Genomic DNA, 14,937 nt, shown 5'->3' on the forward strand with positions numbered 1-14,937 from the left:
TTCCAGTGTGGCCAGTGCTGGGTGCCGCCTGGCTTGCCGTTCAGGTGGCTGCTCTCCCTGCTGCCTCACTAAACCCTGTTGTATTTTCTCTTGCAGATTTTCCGACGAGCCGACAAGAACGGTGAGTGTGTTGTTCCTGCTGCTGCTTCCTCCTCCCTGCCTGGGTCTGGGCGAAGCAGCGCAGCCTGTTCCTGCTGGGAGGTTTGGCTGAAAGAGTGAAGGAGGACAAGGGCAAGCAGCTCTCTGGCTGCAAGAAAAATGCTGTGGCAGTGGGCTCCCCCAGTTCACCATCCATGTACCACGCAGGACACAACCCCTTCCAAGCCCTGCTCCTGCCTGCATGCGCACGATCTCTCCTCTGTGCTGCTAGCAGTGAGAAGGGAAGGCAAAACAAGCTGTGCAGACAGCCCCGGGTCCATCAGGCTTCTGCTCCGTCCTTTGCAGGATTGATTCAGTCTCTGCACTCAGTCCAGGGTTTTACAGGTGCCCCCCACCCCTGTTCCTGTATGCCCACTGGAGCCCCTGGCATTTGAGAGTTAGGTTGTGCTACCCATTTTTTTATCTGGCACCCATAAACCAAGAAGTCCAAAATCACAAGTTGTTTCTCTGAGCATTCCCACCCCCTCTTGGGCTCTCCTCCTTCACAGTAGCTTGCAGGCTCCAGGAGCTCCTTTTGTTGCAGATCGAAATGCAGCCCAGGAGCTAAAGTCCTCCATGGAGAGGAGGGAAAAAGCTCTTGGGTCAATGGAGAGATTTTCTTTCCATATCAACCTGATGCTGTCCTCACTGTGCTGTTTGTAATGGACTCTGTGCTTGGACAGTCAGCTTGGACAGTCATTTAAGTACGGAGTGTCTGCATGCGTTTCTGAAAATGTTGCAGTGGGGTCTTTTGGAAGGGCCTGAAATTCCCACCTGAAATTCCAGCAGCAGCGGCCCTGCTTGCCAGCGCTTCTGGGTTTTTGATGGGGGCTGGTGGGACAGGCTTTCAATGAGATATCTGCTCTAATTATCATGCACAACACGCCCAGTCGTCCCACGCTCCTGGTAGAGAGGCTGCTGGGAGGATCGCTGGGGCCTGCATACTTCTTTCTGCAGATATATAATTATTCTTCCCTTTTATTTAAATGCAGATGATGGGAAGCTGTCATTTGAGGAGTTCAAGAACTATTTCGCTGATGGGATCCTGAGCTCTGAGGAGCTGTGGGAGTTGTTCAGTGGCATTGACAGGCGTCATTCAGAGTAAGTACCGTGGTGGCACAGAGGAGAGGAGATGAAGGAGAATATAAAACTGCTTAACTGGAGATGGAGGACATTTGGAGGCGGGTGCGATAAATAGTCAGGGTGAGATAAACCTCCCTCTTGTAACACGCAGATGTTAAAACCCATTGAACACCAGCTATGAACATTGGTGATGAGAGAAGCCAGACATTTTGAGAACAGTCATTATCAGATTTACTGTAGTTCCGTAAAAGTAAGCATCCATTTAAAATTACATTACGTTAGTTTGAAAAATGTATTCCAGAAATATAGAGCTCTATAGAGCAGGTTGTGCGTCTGCAGGAGGAGCATGTGTGGACGATGATCCCTGCTGACACAGGGAGCTGCTTTGCACTTACGTAAGAGCTGCTTTCCACCAGAAGTGGGCCTTATGAGTGTAACTGTGAATTTAGGCCAGCTACTTTTAAAAAAAGAAACCCCCAAAGAACAGGAGAAGTAATTGCATTTAGCCCTGGTCTCCTCTTGACTGGTGCTATCTGGAGGAGTCTGTTGGGCTCGGCAGGATTTCTCATCCCAGTCTTTCAGATATCAGTGTGTCCTTACTGGGGTCCCTCTGCCCTGCTGGCCACTGTGAATGAGCATGTTTTGGCACTGGGAGAAACTGGCTGTTGAAAAGTTGCATGCCTGGGGGCTGCCTGTTCAAATGGAGGGCTGTTGCTGGGGGAGAAGGTGGCTGCAGCTTACCCCCAGTCTTCGATGGCGGGCTCGGCTCTGGCTCGTGCCACTTCCCTGGCACCTCAGGAAGCATCTCCTGCACACCCTTGCCCAGGTCAGGGTCTGAGCAGGTCCCCGCCAGGGAGAGGTGACTCGGAGCAGCCATAGCTGCACATGCTGGTCCCAGGGCTTTGCAGGGAGCCAGGGCAGCGGCAGGGAGGGCCCGTGCCACGCCGAGATGCCAGCAGCCACCGAATGCCACTGAGCCACTGACAGTGGATACCCAGCGATCCCTGGCTGCAAGTCCCCATATCACCCACCCAGGACTGGGGGAGTGAGGGTGACTGACTGCTGCCAAGCATTGGGGTGGTGGGTTTAGCTGGTGCTCCCACTCTAGTGGTGGGGCAGAGAAGTGGGCTGGCATGTGCAGCCCTGGTGCTGCTTTCTTTTAAGCCTGACTGCCCGTTGCTGCCAGTCCTGCCAGTTGGGCTTGTTGGGTGTGGGCAGCAGGAGGTGTCTCCTGAAAATTCCTCTGTCTCTTTATGTTGTGATCCCAGGGAGTTAGCAGTGAGCCCTTCCCTTTCCTCTGCAAATACTCCTTTCCTCTCACTCCATTTTGGGTTGACCTTGGAGTCACCCCCATACAATACCACTGGAAAACACAGATTGCAGCAAAGCAGAGAGTTTTAACCATGCCCTTAACTGAACAGTGAAGTTCTCCTGGTTTACCATCGCTTTCAGGTCAGGCTTCTTCTGCCTGTCCAGAGCAGATAACCAGAACTGATGGAAGGGCCCTGTGCGAGCAGGCTGTCTCTGAGGACCATGCACGACCCTGGCTGCAGCGGTGCTCTCTATAACTCATTACCCATAATGACAGTGTGGTAGCTATGACAACGTGGCAGTTGCGGCATTGAGCTGGTGACATCTATTAGCAGGGCATGACCACTGAGTCTTTGATCTCTTTCTGCCATGAAGAGCAGAAGGGACCCTGCAGACAGACCTGGTTTCCAAATTCCGGTGTTCAGTGACTTCAGGCAAATGTAGGAGACGCCGTCCCTCCAGCCCTGCGAGGATGCCCTTGTTTCTGCAAGAGCAGAAGGGAAAGTCCAGCCCTGAGGCCATTGCAGGTGTAGTTCTTGTTTCTGTCCCTGGCTGGGACGTGGTCCATGTGCACGTGTGCAGGGTCAGTGCACAGGACAGCTTCAGTGTGAGCAGGCGGGAGCAGGACAGGATGTGGGAGGTGGCAGCAGGGAACTGTGTGTGATTTTTTCAGCTTCATCTCCAGCTTGTGGAGGAGGAGGTGGGACCTCCCAGAGAGGGAGCCTGGCCCTCAGTTTATTGTCTGGTAAGAGGCATCCTGCCCCCTGCAAACAACGTGGGGCAGCGCTGCATCTACCAGAGTGCTCTGATCCTGACCCAGAGCTGCCTGCGTACTGGGACGAGGAACTTGGAGAGACACGCCTGCGCCCACGGAGGCACAACCCCATCTGTCCCCAGGGGCTGCCCGCTTGCCTACTGCACAGTGGCAGGTAACAGAAATTGAGCAGTGTTCTGTGCGCTGGGCCTCGTAGAGGTCTCCGTGGCTGTGTGTAGAGCTGGGCTTTCTGGCATTTGTTTTTGGGGTGTGCAGGGGGGCTTGCTCCTTTGTACAACCTTTCAGTTGTAAGGGCTGTGCTGGTGCCCCTGCTGTCCCCTTGATGGCAGGGCTGGACAACCCCTCTCCTTTGGGCTGCCCGCTTGCCTTGCGCTTGCAGGAGCTTAATATTTTTGCGGAGCTGGCTCAAATTGCTTCCAGATTCAAGAGTTATTACCTGTGGTAATACTCGAACTATTACAAAGCTGGAAAGCAACTACAAGCTCTACAAACATACCCGGCATGCTTCTTTCATGTCCTGTAGCTTTTCTGATGATGGGAAAGGTTTTCAGCCTTAATCCAGTGGCTGGATTTGACCACAAGGGTGCTGTGTTCACCAGATACAGGCTGAAACTTGTGTTTCTTTGTCAATGCCAGCCTGACCCAAGGAGAGACAGTAACAAGGACCTTTGTACCCCGGCATTCTGCGTGTCCAGGATATGGAGCGCTGCCAAGACATGTCCTGACCCTTGCCCATCAGTGCAGACCTGCAGCTGCTCCCCTCGGTCCCAAAGCTGACATCTGGGAAGATGAGTATTTCAGAGGTCTTGTGCATGCCTTGTTCTCCTTCCAGAGAGCCCATGGCACCACGCTCTTCTTTTCTCCCTGTCCCATCCGATCTTTGCTCTACCTCCCATCCACCCAGTGCTCAGGTGGGACACAGTGGCCTGTGCCTCAGGCACCTCTGTTGGATTCGATTCAGATTTTACATTTCCCACAAGGCTTTTTTTTGTTCTGCATTTCTGAATATTGTTCTGTTTGGGCTTTAAAGTATTTCCTTGCTCTAATTCTTTGACATCTAAAAAATGATGGTGAAACCAAATTCAACTCTTGATTGCGATTTGGTCCAACAGCTAGGTCCACCATTTTGTTTAGCTTGTCAAAAAGCTCTACGCCAGCTCTGGCACTGGCACAGAACAGAAAGATTCATCCTCCTGAAAAAGTGCATTTTCATCCACTGAAATATCTGAGTGAGAAGGGACAAATGTTTTTGAAGGGGTGTAAAAGTTCCATTGCTGCAGAAGTGTCCTGGGAGACACTCAATGTGGTTTGCTCTCTGAGCAGCCCTGTGTCTGCCTGTGGCCCAGCCAGGTGGGATGGCAGCAGGTCCCGGGCTCTCAGGGGGGCAGCTTAATGGAGAGTTGGTTACAAAGGACGTTGGACTGAACGTTGTAGCGTTGCATAGGTTGCATGCCTACTGCTCTTCGCAGGGGACTCTGAAACCTGCCCAAGGAAGTGTCACGTCAATCTCGTGCATCTTTCTGACCTGCATCTGAAAATTTAGAAGAATAAGGTCTGGCAAATCCTTCTTTGCATGAGAGTGGTCAGATGGTGGTGGCAGGAATTGAGTACGGACTGCCCAGAGCCTGTGTTTCCAACCTTGAGCCACAAGTGAAAGAGGTGGGAGTGCTGGCCTGGTGGTTTTTTAAAAACTCTTGGTGGAAATAGCCTCAAGCCTCTGGTTCTGTGGAAGAAGGCGCTTGTGTGAACTTCCCTCCCCTCTCTTTAGTCTCTTTAGAGACTCCGAGCTGCAGTGTCTGACAGTATCTGAATGACAGAGTTACTGAAACGCTCTGGGTCACCCTGGAAAGGTTTGGAAACCAGATCTGTGATCTGCAGCAGAGGTTCCCAACATGACAAATGATAAAAATAAAAAAAATCCCATCTGCTTTGCTGAAGCTGATTGCTGTTTTCTTGCATAAATTCCAGGCGCATTCTGACAAATTCCCAACAGCATAATGATGACAAGATCCTTCATCATCAGTTCAAGCTTAATTACAGTTAATCAGTGGTTTGAGCACAGTCAAAATGCAGCTATTTGGGAATGTGGAGAGTCTCAGGATGAGTGCTTTGGAGGCGGAGGATGGCTCTTCTCTTGGAGTGGGAGAGGGGATGGCAGAGAGAGGAGTGGAGCAAAACCTGCTGCCCCGATGCAGCCCTGCAAAATGGGTCAGGATTTGACATGCAGTTTCTTTACACAAGCTCCTCCTAGTTTCTGGTGTGAAGTAGCTTCTGGTAACATGCAAATGGCACCATCGCTCCTGCAATTTGCTTGCTGTGCTCTGTCCTGCCCCTAACTGTGCCCTGGGGGCTGCCGCAGGATGCAGAACATGGGAAGAGGTGGCCATGCAGGGTTGCTGACAGACCAGGGTGCGTTGGGAAGGGAGCAGATCGTCCACTGGACAACTCCCGGAAGGCTGATTTTTTTGCCACAAGATCTCGGTTCAGTGTTTAACTAATCAATCACTAAAACACTGAACAGTTAATGTTTGTTTTTAAGCAGCAAACAGTCAAGATAGAAAGAGTTATTAATCATCTCTGGCATCTCCTTAAAAGCCAGAGGGTTGGTGTTGATGATGGCTCTTTGTCACATGGACACCTGCTTGCTAGAGCTGAGTTTGGGAACTAGGCAGTGGGTTGAGCTGGTGGCCCCTTCTTCTTCTTGGTGAAACCAGTCCCAGGCCCAGGTTCTCACTGGGGACAGATGCAAATGCCTGGGTAATGTATGCATTAGGTATTTCACTGTGTATTTTGTTATCTCATGTCCTTATCCCCTCTTGTGGGAATTTTACCCATCTCTGGGATGGGAACCAGTGGCTGCAGGTATTGCTCTGGGGCACGGGTCGAACAAGCAGTGCTGCGGATGCTGTGGTGCCAAGTCTTTTGTGGCAGTGCAGCAGCAGTGGCTCTGCAGGCTCCAGGCAGCTTTCAGAAATAAGTGGAAGAATTAAGAAGGAGCAAGATGTTTTTCCAATTTAAATTTCTGCTTCAAACCCCAGTCAGTCTATCTAGCAGAGCTGTGGTCGGATGCATGGAGCTGCTCAGAGATGGGATCAGCAAAGTTTGATGGAGTGGAGTTGGCAGAAGAAGGGGCTGTGGTTTTGCTGTTTATCTGTATTGCGTCTCAAGGGAAGCACTTTTTTTTTTTTATCCACTTTACAAACTCTCTGCAGTGCCAGGACAGTGCGCCAGAGCCCTGCCTTAATCAGCTCCTGCAGTAGGTGTTTAAAAGAGATGAGCCAAATCACATCCTAAAACTGCCCATCTCCATTGCCTGGGAAGGCACCTGACGCAATTAGGTAAACAGAGGGGTGTCCAGTCCTGCCACCGTGGGTCTGCAGTGATGTCTTGCACCAAAATATTTTGACAATTTGAAGTACTGCCTGTATTAAAGTATGCTAAGTGGAAGCATGGCAGAGAGATGCAGAAACCAGCCTGTGATGTTTGGGGGAAAAGCTGTAGGAAGACTTTGCTTAAATTATTACACCTGCACTTGGCATGGCATTTTGGACACTTCCCACACTCTCCTCTAATTTTACCTCGGTGCATTTTTGCCCCTTTGCCTGGTGAGCAGTATCAATGTCAGGGCAGGGCAATGCAGCAGTGGTTTGACATCCCCATGGCAGCGGCACTGCAGCCGTCCTTGCGCTTGGAGCCCAGCAAAATCCAGGTATCACTGCTTCCTCCACATGTGACAGCACTTAAACACTTAAAAAACTGTTTTTCATGCTCTCTTCCACATTCCCAATCAGGATTAAAAATGGTTGTAATCATTTAGGGGATTTTGAGACGGCAGAATTTCTTGAACGGAGCCTGATTTGAATAAACGATATCCTGGGGCATTTCCCTGCAGACTCTGCAGGCGATGCCTGGCATCGAAAGCAGCTCTACCTCTGTGGCTTTGGCCACCTGAGAGTATCTGACAGCTCCATGCGGACCCATGGTTCTGCTTGACGTCCCGTCCTGAAAACATGTGGCTGTTTCTGGATGTTTCCTCCTCCCTCTCCACCCCAGCAGGGTCTTTATTAGTGACAGGAGGGACCTGTCCAGGCATTGATTCTCCAGTGCTTCTTTCTGTCACTGAAAAAGGGTGGGGGGCTGGCCCCCACCTCCAGGTTTTTGGACCCAGATCCCTGCTTTAATAGCCTTCATGGCAGGAACAACGCCTCTTGTGGGCCGTGAAGCAGCTTCTGGGGCTGATCAGCTCCAGGGACTCGGAAATGGGGCTGCCAACCCAGCTGGCCAGCCCAGGGGTGTGGGGTGCTGCCTTCCTCCCCTGACCTCCCTCCCAGCCCCATCCTGCACTCACGAACACTTTCCCAGCACACTCCAGCTCCAGGAGATCTTGGTGGAGCAGCTTTGCTTGCTCCGTCAGCCTCTGAAGCAGAAGTGATGCTCTGCAGCCCTGCCTGGGTTCTGCAGGTGCTGGGCACGGCTTCTGAGCTGCTGGATCTAAGCCTGTGCAGCTTTTTATTTGTCTAATACACCTTTTGAAAATACATGGGAGAAGCAGTAAATCCACCAGGGGCTCAAGACAAGCCCTTGAGACCCTGCTCACCACAACTGTTTCTTCCGAACCAGCCCCACCATCTAACAAGAGCTTGTTTTTCTGTTTCTTGTAGCAACGTGGACACAGAGAAGTTGTGCGGTAAGTAGGTTCATATTCCTGCCTCAGAGGGCTTCCTCTCTCGAGGGTTGTTGGTGGGACTTGTACACGTCTGACCTGGGCAGGGCTCGGTAGTCAAGTGGCACTGACAATCCCTGTGCTTGAACCCCAGCACAGAGGGCATCTGTGGTTCTCCTAAAGGGACGGGACATTTTGTCTGTGGGGATGGGAAAGGACTCTTCATTTCAGTCCTAATGGCAGCATGACTCCGGAGAGGGATGCAAATGCCCCCTTGCAGTGCTGGGCTGTGCATAGGAAGCGGCAGGTGCAGGGAAGTGAGGGATAGAGGCACTCTGGAAGCTCACCGTGGTCTTCTCTCCTGCTTCAGATTATTTCTCTGCGTATCTTGGAGAATACAGGAATGTGCTTTCCGCGCTGGAAGCCCTCAACTCTGCTGTCCTGGCAGCCATGGACAAAACCAAACTGGTAAGGATGGGACTGCGGGAGCGCGGCAGGGCAGGCGGGTGCATAACAGAAGCCGTGGTGATCTTGGCTCCTTGCTTAGCATTAAGCATAGGTGTCAGAGGCAGCAAATGTGGTGCCTCCCAGGTCAGTGGGGCTGCCTGTGCCTGCTTCGGTTGTCTCTGTGTGCAGTGAGTGCTGCAGCAGCACAGCCTGCAGCATGCCTGGAGGAGGGGGAGCCATGTCAGAGGAGCAGAAGGGTAGGGCTAATGCTTTTGTAGTCTGGAGGCATCTCTGGGCTCTCCTTCCTCGTAGGGCTCTGACAGCGGCTGTTTTCAACAGCTTCTTGCAGACCACTTGCAGGGTTCTGCCTGGGGTCACTGTTTCTGGGAGCACCGTTGATAACCTGTGTTGCATCTCTGAGCCAAAGCAAGGTCTTTTCTGCAAAGCAGTGTGAGTGCAACAGGGACTCGGGTTGAACCTGCTCTGGGCTGACCTCAGCAGCTTGTGCTTGGCACAGCCTGCGCTCACAGTGACAAAAACTGGGTGCTGGTGAGGGGGACAGGAGCCACTGCAGTGGGAAGGCTGCTTTGGGAAACAGTGAGGCACCTGGGAGAAGGTAGGAAAGGGTGAAATACATTGACTCCAGCCTTGTGCTAAGTTGATCCCTGTGGTGAATTCTCTCCCTGCAGCTTGTACCAATGGGAGGCAGATTGGAGGCTGCTAATTAGGGCAAGCAGTGTCCTGCTTTGTGAGCTTCCCTGCCTCTGCATCGGAGGGCAGTGGTCTGCAGCATGCAGCATCACTGGCTAAATACAGCTGTGAAAAAGCAGTGGCCGATACTGGAAGGGACCCTCCTCAGGGACCAGCAGCCCCCTTTGCGTCTGAAATGTATTAAACGGTTTAGCCATGTGCTTGGGGTTGATGCTGTTTTACAGCCAGGGGAAGCGCCAGCCCTTTCTTTCCCTTTGATGCGGTGGTTCGATGCTTGGCAAGAAGCAGATGAAAGGCATCATCCACATCCACACCAACCACTGACCTACTGGTGGGGCCAGAGGAGCGAAGGGGACCGGTCCCTCAGTCAGCTCTGTAGAGTCATCGAAGTGGTGTTTGTGCCTCTCTAGTGTCAGTCATGATCTTGCCCTCTCTTTGAGTTTCTTTCTGGCCAGATCCAGCCTCAGCAGTGTCTCCCTGTACACTGGGAAATTTCATGCTAGGAGAGGGAATCGCTTGAAAATGCATTTTCTCTTTGATTCAGCTGCCCGGCTCCCTTCACAGTTACTAAATGCAAGTCCAGAGGGAGTGAATGAGTCCTCTTCAGAGAGCTATGCTTTATTGTAGTTCTTTTCTGGTTTGATTTTTTTTTTGCAATTAAATTTGCATATTCATGTATTTCTCCGAAGGACAGTGCAGTTACTGTCTGCTTCCCAGTATTGGTGTGATGTATTCATTCCCTTAATAGTTTCTGGCGCTACAGGTATTCCCTGGAAAAGAGAAGCGGGCTTTCCCCGTTGAAACAGATTTTTGTGGACTCACTTTTCCACTCATGTTTGGATCTGCCCAGAGCCAGGGGTCAGGGCAGCCCAATGTCCACAGCACTGCTCTCAGGCGGGCGATGTCTGCGCTGATCCGGGTGCTCTGATCCCAGCCCTGAGCTCCTGGGCGCCCCGATGCAGATACTAAAGCATCTCCCTGTGCTCCCCTGGTCTGCTGCTCTCTGTGCTGGGGAGAAGGCAGGAGAGGGCAATGCTCCAACCCTGTGGTCAGGGCTCTTGCAGAGCTGTGGGAAATCTGCTGTTGCTGGAGGCTGGCAGAGATGATAAATGCTGCATTCTTACCTGCTGTGACCTGAATATATTCCCATGTTTGTATTTCCAGAATGGGAATCAATATTGGGTCGTTACGGGTTTAAGTGGGTTTAGTAGGTTGGATTTTAGCCAAAGCTCACGTCTCTCTGAGCCAGGGGAGGGCGCAGAGAACAGAGGTTTTCCATATTACACACCCGCCCCTCATTTCTGTTGATTCAAATGCCTCTAATGCCACCATGGCTGAGGACAGAGAGCCCCAGTTTGTCAGAGTGACCACTCTCCTGGAAGAGCTGAAGGAAACTTCATCTTGGGGAGCTGCTTTCACTGGAAATGTAGCTGTGCTGTCCGCTGAGCAAACTGGAAGACACCCGTGGCCCTCACCATAAAGCTGTGCTTCCAGAACAGGGCTGTGGAGTCAACAGATGGAGGATCTTCGGTAAGAGAGCTTCATGTGACTCCCGAGGAGGCAGTGATACCTGAACATGATAGAAGAAGAAGAAAAAGGAGGGGATCTCTCGCTTGAGCTGGGTCTCACCAGGTGAACCACAGCATCTCTTGGTTAGGGCATGGTCCATCTCTGGTAGTTCCTTACTTCTGCTGCCACAGGACTACTCACCCCTGTGTCCTCCGGGTACTTAGCCCACAGATAAATAGGAAAATAGCAGGCCACTTTATGAGCAGGAAAACAGATGGAGAGCATGGGCTGCTTTGTTAGCACAACAAAAGCAGAGCCTGGGAGGTGCACCAGGCTTGCTCAGACCATGCCAGGGCGATGAGCTACAGGGAGGAGAGAGAGGGATATGAGGAAACCAAAGCTCAGAGGGGAATATGTTGCAGCTCTGTGTTTGGGAACTGTGGTTTGAAGCAGTGCTGCTGCAAGCCTTTTTGGATTCCCACTTCCACGCGTGCCATCGCGGTTGCTGTGGGCCAGGGTACCTGAACTGGATCAATGGTGTGTGTTGGCAGCTGCCTTCTCGCTGGCAGGCTCCTCTATCTGCTGCCTGCCGTGTATGTTGTCAACTGCAGGATAAATGCTGCAATAAAGCATGGGAGGGTTTGGTGGGTTTGTCCTTCTCGCTGTGTAAGTGACTGCCGTTACTGTAGGAAATAGTGCATGTGTGGGCAGCAAACCTGCTCGCGGTCTTTGTTATGGGCCGCAGGTTGACAGGAGGAAACCAAATCATTAGGGGTTCCTACGCTCCCATCCTTCCTCACTGGGCTGGTAGGAACATGGTAAAGAAAAGATGCCTTTTCAGGAAAAGAGGTTTTTTCTCCAAATTCTGTCATTCCCACTGATATTTGTAAAGTATAACTGTTGATAGCTATGCTGCAGTATACTAAATACAGCTTATCCCATGGCTAAGCTTTGCATTTGCAATATCAGAGTGTCAGAGTAAGAAGTGAACTGTGGAAATACCTTGGGAAACAGCCTGATATTTCTCACAGGGGACCTCTATGCTAAAATCTTTCCATTTTCTACTTTGCAAGCACTGCAAACTAATCTATAAATACCTCTCCAAGTGAGGCGCTCTTATTTCTCCTTTGGCAGGAATTATGCGATCACCTATTCCAGTCTGTCCCGAGCTTAACTATCATCATAAGGAACTAATAAAACCTCTCAAAACCAGAATTACAGCAGTTCTTGGCAACTTTGGTATTTTCATCTGAATCAACAGAGCTGGAATACCAGTCCACAACCCAAAAGCCTTGTCTTGTGCTTGCTGAGGTATTTCCTCCATGACTCCTTTCCATGAGTCTTTGCTATGAGCAGAAAACGCTGTGCTCAGTGAGGCAGAGCACGGTTTTATGGAGTCTCTGTTTACAGAGGGGGTTGAATTACATGGTGCAACACTGACAAGAGGGTTTTGCTTGTTTGCCCCAAAGCGAGGAGAGCAAAGCGGGCAAGGCAACTGAGCCAAGGAGAAGGTGCGCTTTCAATCGAATCCCTCCCCTGGCATGAAATTTTCCACGTCAGTGCAGAAGGGTGAAACAGCATCTGGGGCTCTCTTGAGAGATGGTTATTTCCATCCTTCTCTCTGGCGCATTCCCCTGGGCGTGCTGTGTTTGACGAGGCGAGAGACGGGAGGCAGCTGGCTCATCGTGTGCAACGCTCGCCTGAAATACTGACGTGTCTGCGTGGGATCCTGCTTTGCCCTTGCAAGGTAGACTGGGGTGTGCTGGGACCAGGACGATGGGGACCCCTCTTCACAGCGAGCTTCAGAGCTGAGTCCCCTCCGAGCACAGCATGCCCTGGGCTGGTAGCTGGGTTTTGGGGGGTGGCATGCCAGGCTGGCTGGTGCCTGTGCCTGCATGTTTGGGGTGTAAGGATGGTGCTGGGGTGAGCCATGGGGCTCAGAGCAGGCTGAATGTGCCCCCCACAGCCGTGACACAATGTCATTGGGAGCAGCTGCCTGTTCCTGCGATAAAACTCCATCCACCAACATCATCCACAGAGGACATCAGGATTAGGCCATCCTCAGGATGAAAGTAGAGAGGATGGGGAGTGCTGGGAGGCTGGCTTGACGCCGGGGCTTCTCCCAGCACCTGGCCCTTTGAAGGGGAGAGATGTGGTTGGGCTGAAGCATCCACCCCCTGTGCAAGGGGAAGCGTCCATATGCCAAGGCTGTGGGGGCCACAGCCGGCCCCGGCAGGGGACTGGGGAGGATGCATTGGGCATTGGAGCGTACCTCATTAAGCAGGCCCGCACGGCTGCGGAGGCTTCTTGCTGTGGGAAGTGCCCTCTGTGCAGAAAGAGGGGTGACAGCGCTTGGATTTGGACCGACTCCCGAAATGAAACGGACTGTGCCTGGCCATGCAGGGGATGAATAATGTATCCTTTCCACTGCGCCCCGGTGGGGACTCAGTCAATTAGTATTCTTCACCTTTCTTTCTCAGGCTCATCGTGGGGAGGTTTGAGTGTTGATTGTTCCCCTGTAAGCAGGAGATGTGCATCTGGGCTGGCGGGAGCTGAGCAAGCACAGAGGAGCGGTGCTGACGGGGATTTTGGTGCCTGCACCTCTTGGGAGTGAGGATGTGAAGGAGTGGGCAGGGGGAGTGGCAAGGTCCCTGCCTGGGGTCCCCAGCCCCGTGTTCTCTGTCTTCTGGGGCTGTGGGGAAGGAAAGCTTGTGGGAGCAGGTAGGATGCTTGGCTGGGGAAAGCCCGGAGAAGCAGAGCTGGAGCTCAGCTTCCCACGGCCACGTTGGATTGGCTTCGCTGCTGTCTTCTTCCTCTGGCAGAAAAATGAGATTTGTTTTCAAGCGTCAATGAAAACCTGGCAGCACAGCCACTGGGCAGAGGGCTCTGCTCACCCAGGTGGTGGGGGCTGTGGCTGTCCTTCACCCACTCCGGTGCAAGCCCAGGGCAGTGCTCGGTGGATGAGCATCCTCTCCACTTGCCTTCCCCTCCGAGCCAGCTGTAGATGTGCCAGCAACCCCAGGTGGACACAGCTCCAGGACTGGACTGATGGCTTGGCTGTGGCACAGAGGAACCAGAAAACCACGTGGTGCTCAAGACCCTCCCCGCTGCTCCCCCTCCTCAACAGACTTTTGTCACCAGCATCAGAAGGGTTCCATCCACGTGCTTTTGTGCAGAGCTTCTGGGATTCAAGATTCTCAGTTCTCCCGTGTATTGGAGAGGAACACAGTAGGAATTGGAAATATTTGATCTGAGTAATGTGGTAGCATTGCTGGACTCTACTGTGGACATGAAAGGGGGAGTTCTGGTGCTCAGAGGGGTGAAGGCAGCCTGGCTCCTGGTCTGTGCCGCAGCCATGGGGGCACATGAGGACATCATGGGGATGGCAGAGGTGACTCTGGTCCAGTCTGTCTCCTTGTCTTGCCAAGGAAAGGGGTTGGCCTCTGCTGGTGGATGCTGCTGTGGACCAACCAGCCCTCCTGCATCGTGTGGACACTCCTGACAGTTCTATCACTCTTAGTGCTCACAGTGATGTCCCGTGGTCTGTGTCCCTTGAGGAAGTGGGTATGGGGGCTAGCCATGGGGAAAGGAGTCTGCTATGATAGCCATGGGGAAAGCTGTCTGCTATGACAGCTGGGCAGTGCTTCCCAGCTGCTTCCCCCATGCAGCCTCTGATCCTTTTCTAATCGTCTGCTAAGCTGAGTCAGTTCACTAGAGCAGCAGCAAAGCCAGGTGAGTGGTTTTCCGCCCATTCAGTGAGCTGAATCGGCTCCCTGAAGCACCAAACAACCTGTATACCAAAAGTACCAAGAGCAAATTCAATTCCCTGGTTTTCACCAGCTCATCCTCTGTACCAGTGCTGAGCCACTTCACTGCCAAGGTCAGAAATCACCTCCTGCTGCATTGCGGGTGCCATGTGGACCCTCTCCTCCTCAGCTCATTCCTCCCACCCCATGGCTCCCCACAGACCTTGGGGGTCCTGCTGCACTGACTGCTGGAAGGAGCTTTCTGGCCTGCTTGAGCAGCCCCCTTCCTTCTGCTGGCAACTGCAAGCCGTGCATTGAAAAAGGGAAGCTTTGCCACAGTGCTCTAGGTGTGCATGGCCTCCAGCCTGGAGCGTTGGGGCTCGGCTGTGTCCCAAATTCACAGCACGAGCTGCAGTTGCGTGGCCAGCCTGATCGGACATACGCTTATTAGTGTGATGGTGGATAGGCACAGAAATAACCTGGAGCGTACATGAAAAGCAGTTTACTTCTTTTGGTGCATTCAAATTGACTTTGCACACCTGCAGTGGCAGGGG

General features: G+C 52.3%; 1 protein-coding gene across 1 annotated transcript in view; it reads left to right on the forward strand.

The window, feature by feature from the left end:
- The window catches only part of NECAB3 (N-terminal EF-hand calcium binding protein 3), a gene marked incomplete at its 5' end in the record, with an annotated part of 31,438 nt that overhangs the window by 7,478 nt on the left and 9,023 nt on the right, over positions 1-14,937 (forward strand). The window contains 3 exons of the mRNA XM_035892919.1: positions 1,131-1,239; positions 7,969-7,994; positions 8,341-8,438. Coding sequence (XP_035748812.1) covers positions 1,131-1,239; positions 7,969-7,994; positions 8,341-8,438 — 233 coding nt within the window. The remainder of the gene's footprint in view (positions 1-1,130; positions 1,240-7,968; positions 7,995-8,340; positions 8,439-14,937) is intronic.

Source organism: Egretta garzetta, unplaced genomic scaffold (assembly GCF_000687185.1).
Source record: "Egretta garzetta isolate BGI_Z169 unplaced genomic scaffold, ASM68718v1 scaffold24, whole genome shotgun sequence".
Taxonomy (NCBI): Eukaryota; Metazoa; Chordata; class Aves; order Pelecaniformes; family Ardeidae; genus Egretta; species Egretta garzetta.